The sequence below is a fragment of the Balearica regulorum genome, chromosome 6 (genome assembly GCF_011004875.1).
Source record: "Balearica regulorum gibbericeps isolate bBalReg1 chromosome 6, bBalReg1.pri, whole genome shotgun sequence".
Taxonomy (NCBI): domain Eukaryota; kingdom Metazoa; phylum Chordata; class Aves; order Gruiformes; family Gruidae; genus Balearica; species Balearica regulorum.
In genome coordinates this window covers 16,226,393-16,245,968 of record NC_046189.1, presented here as the reverse complement: position 1 = coordinate 16,245,968, position 19,576 = coordinate 16,226,393, and the positions used below count along the sequence as shown (strand labels likewise).

The 19,576-nt window shown below is 41.7% G+C and overlaps 1 protein-coding gene across 1 annotated transcript in view; it reads left to right on the top strand.

The window, feature by feature from the left end:
• The window catches only part of PPP1R1C (protein phosphatase 1 regulatory inhibitor subunit 1C), a 54,771-nt gene that overhangs the window by 17,479 nt on the left and 17,716 nt on the right, over window positions 1-19,576 (top strand). Inside the window, 2 exon segments of the mRNA XM_010306246.2 lie at window positions 5,247-5,284; window positions 7,171-7,231. Coding sequence (XP_010304548.2) covers window positions 5,247-5,284; window positions 7,171-7,231 — 99 coding nt within the window.

Sequence of the window (19,576 nt, the reverse complement as noted above, 5' to 3'; positions counted from 1 at the left end):
TTTTCCTTTTCTAACTGTATGTCATCGTTGAGCATATTGATCAGAAGTCAGCAGTCAGTTAATTTCTTTCACATTTTTTCGAGAGAGAAAGCTTTGCTCATCAACATGGTACAGTTTGGCCATGGAGACATTCCATGAAAACTAATGAAATTAAATGAAACTGGCTGAACTATTTCATAGCCGTGGCATCATCCGATTTGTCTCTAGCTTGGGGTGTCCTGCAGTACAGTTTACATGTGAAAGGCTGGATCTGTGCTTCTGTTCATCGACTTTGCTCTGTCCAGTGGCACCGCTTATAAAGGGGTGGGGGCAGGACTATAAGAAAGCTCCAGACTAACAGTGATACCATGTCCTTAAAGTGGCTCTTCAGGCTCATTTCTTTCGGATTCAAACCATTCTCATTTAAATCATTCTTTAACTAAAACCTGTTATAGGCATATGGCTCATGGGCAACTTCCACTATCTGAGCAATTAAAGAATATTGTGTTTATTATTTTGAAGGGAAAACTTAGACACTAACAAAAACTAACCAAATCCAAAGCCCTATCAGTCCCCTGTGATTTTTATCTGAAACTTCTCAGCTTTGTTTTCCCAAGGAAAATTCCAAACTCTCTCCGTGAAGCTTTCTCCAACAATTATACCAGTCTCTTACTGAGTTTCTTTTGTGTAAAAGCTGGTGTCTCTGACCTGATCTGTTCCTCCAGTGCCTGTCTGAAACCCTACAGAAAAGGCTTTTATTTGGTCTTGCCAAGGGGAAAGAAAGCTGGGTAGTTAGCTGGATGAGATAAGCCTTTGCCGGATGACTCCACTGCAGAGCCCATGGGTGATATCAGGGGGCAAGTCTTTTAAAATAGGTCACCTCTTGCCCTGCGTAGCTGCTCTGAGTGCATTAACATTATCCAGTGGGAGAAGACAGGCAGATGAATTTTGATCTTACCCTAAAACAAGCATAAGGCTTCCCCAGCACAGTCATGCCGTTTGCACAAAAGTGGAGATTCACAGAAAAAGCGATCAGCAATGTCAAGTGGTTGTCATCCTGGCTATAACCAGCCTCCTTCCACTTGGTTCTTCTCTGACCTCATATAATGACACCTTTGGGGTAGCTCAGCTTATGATGTCAGCTTGGCTGTGTGGTTGTGCTAATAAACATCAATAGAGCTCCCTGCGTTTAGGAGACAAATCCCTTGGTGTTTCTTCCTCCATATTTCAGCAATATAGCTGGGCCAAATCTTGCAGATTTTCCTGCGAGTGGGTGAGATGTTGACCTGGGTAAAGACTAAAGCTTACGGCTGTGATGCTGAAATGGGCTCTGTGCAGGTAGATGGACTTTCAGAAGTGTCTCTCCTTAAAGAAATAAGGGTTAATTTCAGAATGTCTGTGTATGTATCTGGACTGATGAAAACATGCTTTAGACTGAACCTTTCATTGATGAACACGGACCATTTATCTTCCTGAGGACACTGACTTAAAGCCTGAAACCCTGTTTATTTTGCCAGGTGCTAGTCCAGTCTATATGAGGTAAGGGTCAGAGGTTACTTACCCAGCACAAAGGAAAGTCCTCAACTGTTTTTTCCTCAGCACAGGTCTAAAAAACCTCTAAACAAAGCTCCAATCTTATTTTTACATACCTCAACTTTCTAGTGACTTGGGTTTATACAAATCTGTTCTCAGCTCTTCCTGTGATTTCTATTATACCACTTTAAAACAAACCCACAAAAATTGTCGAGAAATGACTTGAGTAATTAGATTCCTGTTAGCTAATTAGAGCAGCCAAGAGTAAGTTAAACTGGAAAAATGCCATATGTTCAGAATAGGAATATAATACAGCTGTATTGTGTTCTGTGAGCAATGTTATGGTCTGTGAGGGAGGAAAATGGAGCATCATTAAAAAGTCTCCTTCTCTCCTGGCCCCAAAAAGAGAGCAAACCTGTAGGGAGAAGCTATCTACTGAGAGCTTGGTTTTTGTTTCATGTAAGACAGAAATAGCTCATCACTTGAATTCACATTCTCTGTGATATAATTGCCTAGTAATAAACATGGTAAGGAAATTTCTCATTCTGTGTAACTATGATTTTTTTTTTTTTTTTTTTTTTTTGTGAGCAGAATCCTGACTGCACAGTATTTAATGGGAAAAAGGGATTTCATTTTCTCCTGTGAATCAAGTGATATCACAATCTGATATTTGTGATTCAGTTTCTGATTATTTCCTGACCCTTCTGAAGAGAAATTTATGCTCAAAGAGTTCTGTAAAGAAATTCAGCTTCTAATTGTCAGTGGATTTGAGAAGGATATAAGGATGGGAGATGTGTGGCTTGGTTGAATTCCGCAGGTGGATATGTCTGATCTGCAATAGTTAACTGATGATGTTCTTTCTTACCTTGTGCCTCCCATTATTATGATAAATTTTGTTGTCTCAGAGATTTTCAACATGAAATCTCTTGATGCCAGAACTGGCCTGCTGTAGTGAGGGCATCGATTCCTACACACATTGACTCTCTCAAAGATGCTTTCTTATTCAGACTATTACAAGAACATGCTTTCATGAACTTATTTAGACTGCTTTCAAAGCAATAAAAGTTACACTGGAAAAACATTATTTGTCCAAGGAAGAATGTTCACACAATTATTAATGTAATCCTTCACCTAGACCAATATGGCTCTAAGTGTTTCCCCAAGCAGAGAGCTCTTGATTGAGCTCCAGTCCCCACTGCACTCCAGCTCCGCTCACTAAATTTCCCCTTTTACTTCTGCTATAACCCCACTGTCCCTGTCTCTCATTACTACCTCAGTTACACACAAGCACTTCTATCTTCCTTCCATGTATCCCTTGCCTTTCACCTTTTCCTCCTCCTCTACAGAAATAATTTTTATTTTCGACTCTCTGCCTCAGTCTATGGCACTCAGTGATCTCAGCTGGAATTCCTTGTCACCTCTCCTTTAAAAAGCTATACTCTCCATTGAGCCTTTCCTATCAAAATGCCGGTCAAAAATAAGCATGCAATGGTCTTTCTGTCCTCAAAAACAAATGCATGCCAAAATGTACCATTGACCAAACTGCATCTCCAACCACTTCTACCTTTCCCTTCATCTCACAACTCACTTGAAACGCAGCATGTCCTCAAGTTTGTCTCTTTTGCTCCTGTAGGTTCATTTCTGATCTCTGTTTACTGGATTTGAAAAACAGTTTGTTAGTGTGGTTTTGTAAGTCATTCTTAAATTTTCCTGTTGTCTGATGCTATTCATTGGTGCTATTTGCCCTGGGGATATGAATGATTTCTCTAACTCCGTACAGGACCAGTTCTTGTTCCCAAAGTTGCCTATCATATAAGGGCTGCTGGGTGAAAGGAAAGCCTGGAAACTTTCCAGTTCTGGTAGGTTTAATGTCACCCCCCCTAAGAACACTAAGTGTGCAAGCCCAAAGGGTTAGAGTTATGCACATCCTTAGGAATAAGACCTGAAACCCAACAAAGCTGCTGATTGCAGTTTTTGTTCCTTATGCAAGCCTCAGCCTGGGTTTACAAAACATATTTTTAATCTGGGCAAGTTTAGAGTTCCAGGAAGGAATGGGACATAACTTACTTTTCATTGTTCTCTGCTGAAAGTTCCTGATTTATTCAAATTTCAGCGTCCAAACTAAATCCAGGATCCTGAGCTAAAAAAAAATATCCAGCGTTGAATCATTAAAGTCCGTGTCTGTCTGGTATACAACTAATAAGAAAGATTACAAGCACATAAATAATCACCCATTTAGCCCGCCTTACTTCATACCCCAAAGTGCTTTACAAAGGGGAATAGACACTGCTATACTTAAATAGGTACTACTATAGTTATTTACAGGTAGGGAAGTCGAGGAAGAGATTAGTCACCTTACCAAAGTTCATGCAAATGTCAATGGCAGGAACTGGCCTCCTGATTGTCCTAATTCTGTATCTGTGGGACCTTGCTTTAGTAACCAGCACAGTTTTCAACTGCGCTTTTTAACCTTGAGTATAAGTCATTTGATGTCTTTCATATAAAGGTAATAGAAAATCTATACATTGAAAAAAACCAGTAAGTCAGTTAATGTTTGTAAGATGCACAGATACAACAGTAAAGAATACAATAGAAATGCAATAGGTCTGCCCGGACTGGCTCTTCCCCTCACACACAGCACACCACAAGCAGCTGACATCTAGAGAATAAGTTAGATGATGCAATATCACATATACCTAATTCTTTCCTCAGAGCTACATTTACAGATCTGCCACACCTCAGTGGAAAATTTTAGAAGGGGTGTTGGTACAGTGAGAGATTGATGCCTCTGTTCTTAATGACATTTTATTTTAGAGCTCCAGACTACTTTGCATCAAAGGTCCTATGTAATCTTGGTCAAATATTTGGGAAATCATCATCAGAAGACAGCCACTTTTTGACCATTGACCGCATCAAGACAGCAGTAGAAAAATAATTTAATCTCATGCACAAACTGGTTAAGGTCAATGATCAGGAAGATCATTACCCTCCTCTGCTTCATACAATTTTTCTTAGTTGTTTGGACAGGTTCTCGCAGATGCTTATTTTCATTAGAAATCCCTAGTATTGACCATTTCTGCCATGCCTATAGTCCAAAGCAAATTAAGGCAATAAATCAAGCAGTACGAGGAAATATTTCACAGCCATTTCTAACACTATACCAGTAATGCCATGCAACTTTTAGGATGAAAGATTAGACTTTGTTAAGCCCTGGTGTGCTAATTTTACATATTACTGCTAGGTGTTCTTCAATACCAGTATTGTTATATTAGTAGCTTAAGTGAGATGAGGTTCTTATTGATTATTATTTGAGTCCAGTAGAGCCCTTTGTGAGTTTGCTGCATGCTGTTTGGCAACCAAGCCTTTTCAGAGCATACGAGACAGCGCAGTCCCTGGGCAAAGCAGCCACCTATCCCGGTGGCCACTGCGGAGCGCAGAGCCCTGCTGCGAGCCTGGCCAAAGGACCTGCTGCTAAAGGCACTCCATCGCTTGCTCTTAATTCTCGGGCAAAAAAATGGGAGGTAAGTGCTTTAGACAGAGTGCTTATGTCTAAATGCTAATCGAGGCCTCCAATTTGCTGACACACACAAAAGACAAAAAAAAGCTGTAAATTGGAAGGGTAATTTCTTATTTACAATAGTGCTGTAGTGTTCAGAGCAGAGCCGTAAGGGTTATTAGCACTGAGAAATGCTTTTGTACTAACTTTTCTCTTTCCGTATCTTTTCCTCTACTAGAAAAAGATGAGAAGAGAACAAACATCTCACAGGCAGAGGTAAGTGAATTTATTTTTTTAAAAACATATTTATTGTTAAAATAGACCTATTATTAAAACCCCAGTGAAGCTCACTAATTCATCTAGTTAATGTTTTATTTATGCTGTCATGCCATTTTCAGTGACACAGCCCTTTAAGGCCCATCACTTTCAAACCAGGGCTGTGTAAAGCTGTGTTGTGTCTCAGCTCTGCCGGCTCTCCCTTCCTCCTGTAGCAGGGAACAGGGAAAGGCAAATTCCCCCTCTGCCTGGCTGCCATGCCCTGGCAATCATAGCAAATCTGGCCCAAGGTGACCTGGCAGGTCACCTCACCCGGCATTGCTTTGGGTCTGCAGATCACTGCTGGCCTACAAAAGCATTGCAAACTCCTCTCCTCTGTCCATCATTTGCCAAGCCCACAGCAGGCAGTGCATTGATGTTGTTTGCAGAAGAGTTAAAAGTCGGCTCCTCCAAACTCGTTTTCTGACCTCCCCTTGAGTAGCTCCCGCTATTCCCTGCTCTCTTCCTCCTTCACCCATTGCTGAGAGAAGCAGGCAGCACTTTAAATAGCAGCAGGAGGTATTGATTGGTTCAAATTTGGACTCAAATACAGACATAAAGATTTACTGGGGCGAGGATCAACAACCTATCCCGGAGTGTTTATAAATAGCTTTCTCTTTCAAAAGAAGACAATATTTTATTTATAAATGTTATCATTCCATCCATTGTGATAAAGTAAGGTAATAGGACTGGCCGTACTTGTGTGAAACTGATTTTCTTAAGAGTTGTCTCCAATGTTCCTTGAGAAATAGATCTGCTTAACATTCACAGACTATATATGAGACAAATACTCAGGGAAAAAGGCATTTTTAGCAAATATTTGGGGAAAGACAACATTGTTATGACCAAACACAACTAGAAATTGATTAAATAATGAGAAAAAAATAAAGCTTGCCTATATGCAGCTTTTGTTTAAACTTTTTCTTACGAATGTAATATGGTTCTTATGTCTTCAAAAGCTAGCAATGTGTGTGACCTTATGTAGGTTTATTATCCTTTGTATATGGACATATTTCAGGTTGGTATAATATGGACACCAATTTAACAGCTTTCATTTTGCAAAAGTTGCTCTGCTTTAGCACTAGAATGTATTCCGATTAGTTTTTGCTAACTATACATCGGTATAATTATACTTCTATTGTTCTAAGTGTAATTCTACTACCGTTATTTTGGAATAATTTATCTTTTGTGCATAGATGTGATTTTGGGGCCATAAAATTTTAACTGCGCTAAATGTATCACTTAAATCTGGCCCAGTTAAAGGTTGAGTGATTGGTTGCTGAAATTATTAATTTAGGAATAAGAGAACATATTGATAAAATGCAGGGGGAGGGATCTTCCATTTATTTATGTAAAAGTTTATATATTAATAATTTCAGTACTACTTTACCTATACACATAATCATTCATTACACTGTATTTAATTGGAGTATCAGTTAATGTAAAACTTGCAACTGTTTTAATACATGTAAACATTTATTTGCCTTACGAGAATCAGTTACATAGACTGTTAAAAGCACAGGCTATCTTAGTTTCATGCTTAACAATATTTTTTTAGAGTGAAGGGTAATTTTCAGTAGTATTGAGTCTGTTTTGCCTGGGAGCCACAAAGGTTGTCCGTTAAACACGTTATCTTTTCTACCTAATCTTAGTTTTCCCTGTGTTCGTGAAAGCCCGGGAGCTGGTGTCAGATTTATACGACATAATTTTCTTAGAAACTTCTCAGATCGGTGTGTGTTCGCACCCTCTGAAAGCAGCTGTGGGGCAAGACCTGGCGCTGTCACGAGCAGCAAGCTCTCGCGGTGCCCGTCGCTGACTGCCTCTCTCTCTGTTTTGTCCCTCCGCAGTCCCAGAGTGCCTCTCCCAAGCAAAGGAAGCAGAGTGTCTTCACCCCCCCTGCCCTCAAAGGTACTGTGCAGGGGCTGCCTCTGCCCTGGCAGGGCGCGCGCCCCTCGCGCCGTGGCTTCGGGTCTGCTCTCGCAGAGGAAACACGGGGGTGTGAGCGATGGCGCTCTGCCCGTGAGCAGCCCAGCTCTGAGAGGTTCATGCTTAGCCATGGCTGCTTTCACGCTTTGAAGTGACCATCTGGCATCGACTGGCCGCCTGGTACTAACCATCTATTTATCCTCACCACAGAATCTCGCAGCGGTGGCAATTATTATTTATTTTTTTTAAAGCTTCTTTTTTTGCAAAGCCTTGATACTTCTATTAGTGTAGATAATTCTATCCCAGACATTGAAGAGAACTCCTTGAATACATACCTAGTGGCGGTGCTGGCTCCATACAGCTCTCTGTTTCTCATTTAAATCACTCCTGTGTGTTCTGCCTCCCTTTCCAGGCAGCTGGGAAAAGGAGAATAGCCAAAGTTGTGGGCTGGGTATCTGATCATAGCAAGTGTGAAGGCAAGGGGAAATAAGAAATCTCAGTAAATGTTTAAAGGGCTTGCTTACATGCTTTTCAGGAATGAATGTAAAAGCAGCAGGAATATTAGCTGGGATCAGAACAACTATATTTAGGCCTCGTTTCTCAAATGACTCTGAACAGAATTTGACTTGCCCATGCTTGCAGTGAAGCACACTTGTCAGTGCAGGATCATTTTCAGATGGCAGACCAAAGGCTATCCTGCCAGGTGTCTCTTGGTAGATAATGAACAGCCTCAATTTCCACTTCTTCTGCATAACAGAACTTATTACCTGGCAAAAAAGTTAAGATATCTGATTTACTATGTGAAATACTGCCACTGTCGTTAGGTAATTTACCCCATCAGCCAGTTCTATGTGTCTCATTGTGTAGCTTCAGTTCTCTAGTTCTTGTCTTAGCAACGGTTTAAACATCACTCAAGTGCTGCACAAGACTTACTATCTATTTGTCAAAATGGGCTCAAGTTTGTGTACTGGATATTGGAAATCAGATTATTACAGCCAATTATAATAATTTGTGGAAGGAAGAAGCTTTGCATGGGCAGCAATAATACCTATGGATCTCACTGCTGTATGATTGTGTTGTACAAGCCTAAACTAAATACTCTGCTCTGTGAAACAGGTCATTATACCTCTTCCCAAGGACCGCAGCCTACTCAGTGTTACGTTTAATACCCTGCTGAGACCTGGGCAGGTACCTGGCATAGTTTGCTTCTACAATAACTTAATTCCCAGGAAACAGTAGGAAAGTAAGTGATTCAAGATAGATCACAACTAACTTGAAATATCTTGTAAATGGAACAAAGCAAAGCACAAAATGCCTCTCCTTGATACCTTAACACCCTAAACTACACAGTATCCCCAGATACACGGGCGGACACCTGGAAGTTGATAACCCTTCCTGTAAACAGGCTGGATTGCTCCAGATTTACCATACTGTAACTGCCATAAATACTATCCTTTTTATTTAAAAATGGCTTGAAATAGAAAGTTCATTATTCCTTCCTCTTCATTGTTACGAAAACACAAATGTTATTTTGTTTAGACTAAGAGATCAGGAAGCAAACATGTAGCAATGTGAAATACACAATGTTATGAGAGCATCACTGAATAATACAGAGTTTTTGTAATGATTCTAGTTTTATAGCAGTTGAAGATAGCAATATGCAGCAGTATTTTCAGAATAACAGGCATCATAATTACACACTATTCCCTCAGCTTTGCATGTTTGTTTCCCATGGGCTGTTTCTCCTTCAGTATAGTCACAGTATGATGTTCAAAATACAGTAAAGAATGAGATTCTGCATGTTGAGCCTCTCTCCTTTACTTTACTGCTTCATATCTTCCAGGACTGTTATTCATTGAAGATGGGATAGACTGTAATCCAGTACCTTACATTCAAAGATGAAGATAATAAATCTCCATGAAACAGAAATTGTAGTGGAAAAGAGGGACTAACATTTTTATTTCTTACATTTCTCCTGCATTTTAGTAGTTTTTAGCTCCTGTTAATACAAAGTTCCCAGAAATAAGCCAAGCTTGCGGGCAAGTGCAGAGCCTGGGAGCCAAGACAGCAGCCGTGTGTGCTGAGCTGGGGGAGAGACGAGGGGCCATGGCACGAGCTTTGCTCTACGCCCGCAGCAGAGAGGTGGTCAAGAGAAACCGTGGGGGGAGTCATGCTTCAGCCTGACTCCAAATCTCCAAGTAGCTCTTGAGATTATTATTTCTTCTTTGAATTGAAAACATTTTTTCTGCACTTCTTGCAAGTAAGTTCCTTGGAATAATTACAAAACTATGTGAGAGAAGGGTTGCTGGTTTCATGAATTCATGGCTAAGTAAGAGAGAAAGCAAGAGTAAAAGAAGCTGCATGTTGTGATTACAAACAAAACCAGAAATTGTTAGCATGATTAAAATGAGTGGAAGCAATATCAGACAATAGTGATGACCAGCTACAGTACCAGGACTATAGTACATGTTTCATGGAATAAGCAAATACATGAAACTTTCTGAAATAAATGAAAATGCAGTATTGCTGATGTTCTACATGTCGGGGCAAATATATGGAGATCAGCTTTTTAGTTAAATGTGGGCATATTTTTCCCCTCTGCCATAGCAGTCATGTAAACTGAAAGACAGTATTATTATTATTATTTGTCTAACATTGACATAAATATTTTGGTTCCATCCTTACAACAGCTTGCTCTAGCTTGAGACAGGTCTGTAGCTGCTGCAGCAAGTTTGTCATGGTTTAGCCCCAGCCGGCAACTAAGTACCACATGGCTGCTCATTCACTCGCCGCAGTGGGATGGGGAGGAAAATCAGAAGCAAAAGGTAAAATTCATGAGTTGGGATAAGGGCAGTTTACTAGTACAGCAAAGGAAGAGGAAAATAACAACCACCATACTAATAAAAGAATACACAAAGCAGGTGATACACAATGCAATTTGCTCACTACCCGGGACCTGATGCCCAGCCCGCCCCTGAGCAGCGATCCCTCCTCCCCAGCCAGCTCCCCCCTTATATACTGAGCATGATGTCATGCAGTATCAAATACCCCTTTGGCTAGTTTGGGTCAGCCGTCCTGACTGTGTGCCCTCCCAGCTTCTTCTGAAAATTAACTCTATGCCAGCTGAAAAACCAGGACAAAGCTGTAGCAAGCCCATGTGTCTGCAGAGCCAGCGTCATGCTATGGTGCAACAGGCAGGTTCTTAGTATATATGAGTGTGTACTTTGGCTCCTGCTTTTATTTTCCTAAACGAAAATGCACCAGAATCCCTACAGACAGAGCAAATAGCTGACTCATCTCAGAGCATTGTTCTTTTTACTGGAATACAGCGTACTGGAAAAATCAATGTGAGAGCTATTGATTTAAGTGGTAATCTGGAGAGCGAATCAGAGAACAAACCAGATAACAGCTCAGTGCAGTGTTCTTGTTAGTATCAGAAAACAAAGAAAAATCCTTTGGTCTTTTTTCTCTGTACAAAGTAGTTCAACTGTTTTAACACAAATATCCAACCATCCATCCATCAATAGCATCCTTAGAGATATCTTCATTATTCTGGTTAGTGGGTTAGAGGACCCCCGGAAGCCTTGCTGGATTCTTACCCTTGTCCCCTCACGCTCGCCAGCGAATTCTAAAATGGGATGAAAACCCTCCCAGGCAGAGAGGGACCAAGTGGAAGGTATCTTAGACTGCCACGGCGGAAGCAGATTGCACTTATCTCAGGTAATGGTGGTTCCTTTACCAGAAAATCATTACCACCAGAAAATCAAACGAGCACATTTGAGTCTCAGAGCTACAACTGCAACTGTCCATCCCAAGGCATACTCTGTACCGAGGTAGATGTCCTTTTACCTAGATAGTTGCGTTTGGTTTGGTATATCAGCTTACCCTTGAAAGGAAATGCAGACTCAAGTGACAGGAAACGAGGTTTACAAAGACAAACAGAAGACAGCCTGAGCTGTTCCCAAACCTGCATCGCTCCCTAGAGCTCCCAAGTCTCCACATTATCTACCAGCTACTGCTATTAATACTAGCAGTTATTTAAATACCATCAAGGTCTCCCCCCATGAAGGAAGTGTGTTCCCGAGCGGTTTGAGGATTTCATTCAGTCCGCTTTTGTGGGTGTGCTAAAGGTCAGGGAACTAGGAAACCTTCACTCATCCTCGTTCACCCTGCAGGAGGCTTTTTAGATCAGCATCAAGATCCTACTAATTTCAGCAGGCTTTAAAGAAAGTTCTGCAGCTTTCTGTGTTCGCTGGACCACCTTTGCAATTAGCTGCCATCATAATTAAAGTCTTTCCCTACAGAAGTGAAAGGTACATTTGACTGTTTTCCCTCTCAGCCTTTTGGGAAATACATCCTGTAAATTCCCCTCTTAATGTATTTTTCTTTGCATAGAAACAAAGACTTTTTCTTGAGCTAGGCCCCAGCCACAGCATTTGAAATGGGATTAAATCTGAGTTGTTATAAATCTAAGGAATGTTCAAAGACATCATTTTGGTTTGACTCATTAAAACAACCAGGACTCACTGACTGTTCCCAAAGTGTTCAGACCCAGGGATTTGATACATGCATAATTCTAGTATTTACAATGATGGCTGATATTAAATGAAATCTTTCTAGCTTCTGCCATGAATTTCTGATGCTCGGCTTGTTTAGTGCCTGCTTGTTCCTCTCTCCAAAGGAAACAACATGCAGAATAAATGATTAAAATCATGATGTCCCTCCTGAAATATGTAATTTATTAGAAGCAATTAGTACAGTATGTGGCCGTCATCCAAATTTGTAACCCCTTAGGCCAGCTTGATGATGTCTGATGCATCTCATTACTTTGTGACTGAAGGTTAACAAGGAACACGTAGAGAGTCTGGAGACATAAAGGATTATTGTTAGTGTAGTAAGCACTGAGTTTGGAGCCCACGAGAATCACTGCGGAACAAAAATCTCAGGCTAAATTTACTTCAAGTGGCAGAGGAATGAAGTTTGTAAGTCTTAAGTAGAGACTACAGAAACTTCTATCAGTTTACAGGCTGCCCTCTTATATGGCAAACTGAAGAGCTTCTAGCATTTACTAAATACGTCAGCATAAGAACGAAAAATATGTTATACTACAAAGAAAAACATTGTGTCTTTGATTTCTGCTTCATACGCTGGCTTAAATTTAATTTTTAGGAAATGCATGTTAGCCACAATATAGCACATCTTGTACAGTTTTCCAAACATCAAGCCCAGGTTTGTCAAAATTCACAGAGAGCTGGTGGTCAGTCAGATGTCTCTTATGTGGGTAAGTCACTTTGGCTCAGGGTATTACATTTTCCCAATCTCTCCAATGTTGATAAAACTTTCTTTTTTTTTTAAACGTGATTGTGCTGCACATGAACCACAAGGCCAGAACAAGAGGAGATGGTTTTCAACTATCCTTTTAGTCCTGAATGTGTGTGTCAGACTTCCTTGCTTTTCCAGTGGGCTAAAGGGCTGCGATAAATTCTGGGTGGATGGCTAGGACTGTTCCACAAAAGCAGGCACCCTCCCTGAGGTTGGGGCCAAGTCCTCCTCTAATCCCTTAGCAGAGCTGCGGTGTTCCTGGAGCAGCATCTCTTCCTTAGCCTGGTGACACCCATTCTTCAATCCATTCCTTTTAGGTAGATCTGTCTCAATATGTTGTTTCTTGGGTAACAGAAGGCAAAGCTCTGCCTCATTATTCGTGTGTGCTGCTCTTGTTTGTTCATGTGTTGTGATGTGACAAAGAGCCACCAGTGCATTTAGTTTCATGGGTGGAAATCCCATGACTGCCAGGACCTTCTGAAGCACTGGGAAAAGAAAATTCATGCTGCAGTCTTCTATCATTACAGTTTTTTCCTTTTGCCTAACCAGGTCACAAAAGAAAGGTGCAGCTTTGGTTTCAAAACTAGTTCTTCTCTTCATTTGTATACCATTCTTACCCACGTCTTAGTCAGACTGCACCTCGATGCAGCCACACCACGTAATATAGTATGGCCTTGAACAAATTTCGTGGCTATGGTACTGTTCTTTTTCAAGATGCTACCTTCCAGTGCTTGGTCTCTTTTTCTCACTCTCTCTACCCTCCCCTCTCCTTCCTCAGACTTGCTCAGTAGTATGATCACAGTAGATACAATTAAAAAAAAATCGAGCTAAATTAATTAGTGAATCACTGAGTTGGTGAATGGGATACATTAGATTGCTGCCATCTCAAGTTCAGTTGGCTGCCACCGTTCTGCTACTGCCCAAAAAGTTGGCAGCCGCCACCGCAGTCTGTATTTCATTTCTTACTGTTGGCAGCTTTGAATACGTTTCATTTCACACAGCTGGCGGCTTCTGCTCCAAAATGGCTCTGGCCTTGGCTGCAATAAATACCACAGTCCCGTTAGAGAGACCGAGGTGTTCAGTGGAGATTAAGCTTGACATCTGCTCTACAGCAAAACTGGGATGTTTGTGTTATAACTTGTCATCTGCCACTATTACCTGGTGTGTGAAAAAGAAAAGATTGTGCCAAGCACTAATATTAGTCCCTCAATTACCAGGTGTGAGGGCTTGATCCAACACAGACTGAAATCTAGGCGAGTATTTCCACTGACTTCCTTCGGTTCAGCATGAAGTCCACGTGTCTGATAGTTCTTTCTAATCTTCATACAATGAATACTAAACTGGCCTCTTTTTAAGGGTATGACTTTATTTTTATGACAGGAGGATAATCTTACAAATGTCTGTGACACGGCATTTATGACTTCAATATAGTGTTATTAAGCACTGTTGTACTAAATATAGAGCAGTATAAACATCATAGCATTATTAATTGCTTTTAAGCAGTAACAGATGACATTAAAAAGTCAACCTTTTAAGAGATAACACCATAAAATATTGTAGAAAGAGAATGTGGAAGACTTAGTACTTATTTTAAAATATAAAGTAGAAAGCCCAGGAAGGGCAACATGTGTTGTTCTGGTTACTTTATATCATAAGACATATTTATAGTGAAATTCCAGAGATTTTGGCAGTGTTGTGCTCTGAATTGAAACAGTTTTTGAAGAAAAGATAATATTTTTGTAGGAGAAGATGTAAGGTTCTTATGAAGCCCATCATTTGGCAGGGCATTAAATTTTATTTCCTGGCTTTAGCTGTATGTTTTACGCTGGAGGTTGACAACCAAGCCACACGGCAGACGCTGACTCCAGCGAGTCCTATTGTAATAAATAAAAATTGCCCCTTTGTTTCATCTCAAGCATTTAAAATCCTGAATTTGATCCCAAGCAAGATGACCAAATGAAGACCTAGATTACATGCTGCTGCTGTTTGGCATTTGACATCCTGGGCTCCTGGACAGGAGCTGCAGGACCGTGCGTACAGCAGAGGCAAGTGTATTTGTCAGGTCCTCACCCCTCCTTGGCTCCATGCCGCCAATCAGCCCTACTGGGGCAAGTACGCTGCTCCTACGGCATCGCCGGGGGGGCTGGCATGTGGGGAGACATTGGGGAGATCACTCAATTTATATTGGGGTCTTCTGGAGAAGGAGATAGGTACAGTGTATAAATACAGAGGTACCTCTCTAAGCAGTATTTTTCTAAAAAGCCTCCATGCTATGTGGGCTCGTGTCTCATTTAATTTACCCTTAAAAGAAAAGCCTTCCCTGCATTTGTATCTAACTGCGTGTTTCTACAGTTCCTCTATGTCTATTAATGTCTCTTCTCTATGAAGTCAGATTTCATTTACAAAAACCTCCACCCCAAAAAGTCAAAGCTCTCCAAAGAGAGCATGCCAAGCTACGGGCAAGCCTGAGGTTCATAGTGAATTTGTACAGCGTGAATGGCACCACCGTGCATTGAGCAGCGACTGGTACAGCAATATCATCCCACCACCTTCCAGCTGAGACGCCATCAACTGTGCTGGTCCTTGCGAGCACATGTACATAGGCGCAGGCTCGCAGCCTGTCAGCAGAGCTCCCGCCACCTGCACTCACTTCTCCTGGGGTCAGGGCTGGGAGGTTTGCAAAAAGGCAGCGACTTCCTTCAGAGCAGCTCCTGCCCACAAGCTGCCCTTCCAGGGGCAGTAGCTTGACATTAGTTATTTTACTTCTACCATCAGGTTTCACTCTGACCCAAGTGAATATCCAAGCAGCATGTTAGCTTTGTGATATCTCAGTCTCTGAACAATGTGGTCATTATTTTTGCGGTTAGACCAAAATAAGGCTAAGACAAAACTTGCCTCTGATTCTCAGGGACCATCTGTGTTGGGATTCTTGTGGTAGGGATGTTGTCTGATTTTTTTATGATTTGATTTTTTTTTTTCCTTTTGAAGTGGATGTCTATTAGTCTGAATTTATTGAAAAGTGAAAATTTTCTAAAGGCGGCCATGTGGTTCTCCTCCCCTCCATAATTTCTCCCTTCCTTCACCCCTTGGGATGCAACATTGCCCAGTTTAGCAGGAACACAGAGTTCCCAAAACCATCCACCAGAGCTTTGGCATGGAGACAAGAACACGAGCAGCCTGAAGATTTCAACCACATCCTTTCAGGCCTGCAGCTAGGACAGAACACTTGCATGAATTATGTGTGTGAATGTGACTAGAAAAACACAGGAAATATTGCAGCAAGCATATGGATTTGAAAAGGGATTCATTTTCCTGAGAGCTGCACGGGCCAGAAGGATGTTGTTGAAAAAGCTCTCATCTGGTGTAGCTGCTAATTTTTCTTGCAAGAGTGGGAGGATTTTTCAGGTTTTTCAATGCTCACCCAACCTGTGAACCAATGTTATTCCGTGGGTCTTTTATAGCCAGAGAAGATTGTCAGCAGGCTCTAAGCAATCTAATGAGTAACTAATTTTGAGAATGCACTTAAAGGAGTTGTAGGATCTAATGACCACTCAGAAGCAAAAAAAAAAAAGAAACCTAAAATATTTGCTCTCAGCTCTAGGTGCACCTTTAGTGCGTATGTTGTGCACACAGCAAGAAGTACCTGTAAACATGTGTCTGGTAAACCCTGGAAATGGTGCAGGTTTGTGGGCTACCCGCAGCAATGGCACCTTTCTGGGTGACAGGGACACTGGACACACCAGACCTGCACTTGTACCTGGAGAGCAGCTGGTAGGGTACAGGAAACCCAGGCACATGTACCCAGCTTAGCTGGGACTGTGTCCACTTTGAGACATTACACTCAAGATGAGGCCAGTTGAACGGAGACGAGCTGGAGGCAGTGAAATCGCCGCCCAAGAGAGGGGCTGCCGTACCGGGGCGGCAGAGCAAGCGGCTGCCAGTGTCCCAGGATAACAGCATACCCACAGGCTGGCCACCCCCTCCAAAGGCAAAGGTAGGCAGCAGGTTCTTCCTTTTCTTTGAGGAACGAGGAGAAATTATGTAAATTCGGCTTTCAATCTCCTTGAAATCCCCAAGAAAGTCGTTATTAAAAAAAAAAGTCAATGGGATTTTTGGCATGCAAGCTCCCCCTGGTGACATGTAGGTGTAGTTCCTTACCAGTTTGGTGAGTTGCTAAACGCTTTGTTCTAAAGCAGCACGCTGAAAATTTTTGGAAATAGGCAAGAAAGGTTATAAGAGAAGGAGTGAAATTGTATTAAAGTCAGACTGCAATTTATAATTTCCAGCTAAAATCTGTTAGGATATTACTATATTTCACCTACATGCCAGCGGTTTTCCCCAAATCCCAGAAGGGGTTAGAGCCTGACTTTTCTTCAAACTCACTCCTAGCAAGATCAAAAGTAAGAATAGTGTTAAAACTCATTTTTACAGAATCTATGACTCTGATACGAATGTGTCTCAGCCTTTAGAGAAGAGACTGTCTTTTCTGTAATTTGTCTATATTTTCCACCGTGAAATTGATTAAATTGATACTCTTTCTCCTAGATTACTGTTTGTGCTTTCCAGCAAAATTGAGAGCAATACTTGTTTTCAGCTCTGACTGTTAATATGAGTGCCAGATAGTGTGCTTCCATGGTGTAATTACATTCTGGTTGTCCTGGATGCTGGCTCTGGGGTATTTTGATGCCTTAGGCAAACCAGAGGAGGTAGGTTTCTCGCAAGCTCAAGTCACTCGCACAATAAAGAGCCACTAAAGATTTTGCCCCTGATGTTTTGCTGCCCATGGCAACTGCAAAGTGAGGCTGGTTGTATCTACTGCAATGCACATAGTTTGTGGTGCCTGCATTTTATGTTGAATAACTGATTTCTTAATATGGGGTTTTAATTTGTCAGCAGTACAAAAAAACCTTAAATATAAGAATTTGGTGCGTTTTCAGTTGTCAGTAAGTGTAATGAGTTAAAGTGAAAACATTTCATATTTAGATTATTACTAAAGATGTCAACATAAACCTTTCACTCTTTTCATCTTCACTTCTCTCCAAAAAGATCAGTGCAGAGACACTGTCCCAGACCCCTTCTGAAGTCTAAGCTAGGAGTTTGGGTTTGCTGAGTTTGCGTAACAGAGAAGCACCCTGGTTGTGCATAAGTATTATGTATAAAATTGTTTTGTGGGCTTTTTTTTTTAGAAGTGGGAAAAGCCACCTATATTATTGTGCAAAACACCATAAATCACTACGTTTTATTTGTCTCCCTTGATTCAAAGGATTTGTACCCTTACTCTGTGAAAATTGTTCCTTGCAGCAAAGCAATGCTGTTCGCTGTCTCCCGTTGAAGTCACCGCGCATGGGCAATTTTGGAGAAGCGTTTTCCACCAGATGTTTCTAATTTGTTTTGTGGGAAAGGGTCACTTTGTTTTTCCGGATCCCAGGGCGCAGGAGTCCTCCTTCCCACTTGCCCCCTGACCAGCAAATGGGCACGGTTCAGCTCCTGGTTAGGACTAACAGGGGTCCCTGCCCCCTCCCCTTCCTGCTGGTTGCAGTAGCAGGACCTAAGAGGTTGCCAGCCATCTCTTAAGCATTAAAGGCATCAGCCTGCATCTGGGTGGACTTTCCAGCAGAAGTCCCAGCTAGCAGGCAAACAGGACCTGCTGGTTCATTGCTGGTTTGGTGCTGAGGCAGCCCAGCTCCATGGGCCAAGCTCCCCATGCCCCCCCTGTGCCCCCAGCACCCTGCCAGGCTGCCTGGCTGGCTGGTGGGCAAGGCCATCTCGCTGCCCAGGCTGGTCTCTTACCTCAGTTTCAGGTTGGTGAGGACCCCATGTAAGCCTAGGGTCTCTGTTTGGAGGTTGTGGTGTGCTGCAGCACCTCATGATATTTATTCTCCAGCTTTGATACCAATTGTCAGCCTCCACAAGCAGCTGCACCAACCTATGGGGAGCTGTGCTATCCCTGCTCCTTCAGAGCAGCCTGGGTGGCTGAGATTGCAGCGCCCGAAGATATTTGTGTAGTCTCAGACTTGGTGGTGAAGTTAAGTAGGTAGAAATGATGAAGAATCACACAGGGCGTATAAGTTACTCAATCTGAAGATCTGTAGCAGGAACAAGGTCAACACCAATGCTTTTGAGCATATTTAAAACCTACAAAACTCTTCTATGAGGGAAAGGAACTAGTCATGTTTTTCTTGTCCTAAGAATGTATTTTTTTTAGGAGAACAAAGTAGACATTCAGGTTGCAAAATGCTCAGCAGTGTAAGTGTGCACTTAGGAGTTAGGAGCATGGTTTCTTTGGAAAACCCTATGTTGAACACTGGAACGGTATTAGAAATTAGGGGAATCTAGCCACCACCCACACTGCCTCTTCTACACAGTTACTTTCCAGACTAGAGATGCAATTTTATGTCTAAATACAGTTACATCTTATGAAACAGTAATGACAGGCACAGTTAGCTTGGCTACACTTCTCTGTGCTAGAAAATGAGGACAAGAGACAATGGGCACAAATTGAAATACAGGAAATTCAACTTAAATATAAGAAAAAACCTTTTTTTTTTTTTTTTCCTTCTGTGAGAGTGGTCACACAGTGGAACAAGTTGCCTAGAAAGCTTGTGCCCTCGCTATCCTTGGAGATATTAAAAATCTGACTGCATACAGTCCTGGACAACCTGCTCCAGCTGACCCTGCACTGAGCAGGGGTTTGGACTAGGCAATCTCTGAAAGTACCTTCCAGCTTTAGCAATTCTGTGATTCAATAGCCGGTATACTTACCATTTCTGAAATGCAAACCTTTCATATCATGGTAATGACAAGCACAGTAAAAACTTCATCCTGCAGCTGCCCATATGACAATTTCACCTTTCATTCTGATGGATGACATCTTATTTTATGGTAGTACGTTCCCTGTTTCTGCAAGAAAGCTCTTTAAATGTCAGTTTGTCTGGATGATACTGTGTCTTAGGTGGAAAATATCTCAGAATCAAAAATTAGGATTAGGACAGGCTGCAAACCCCA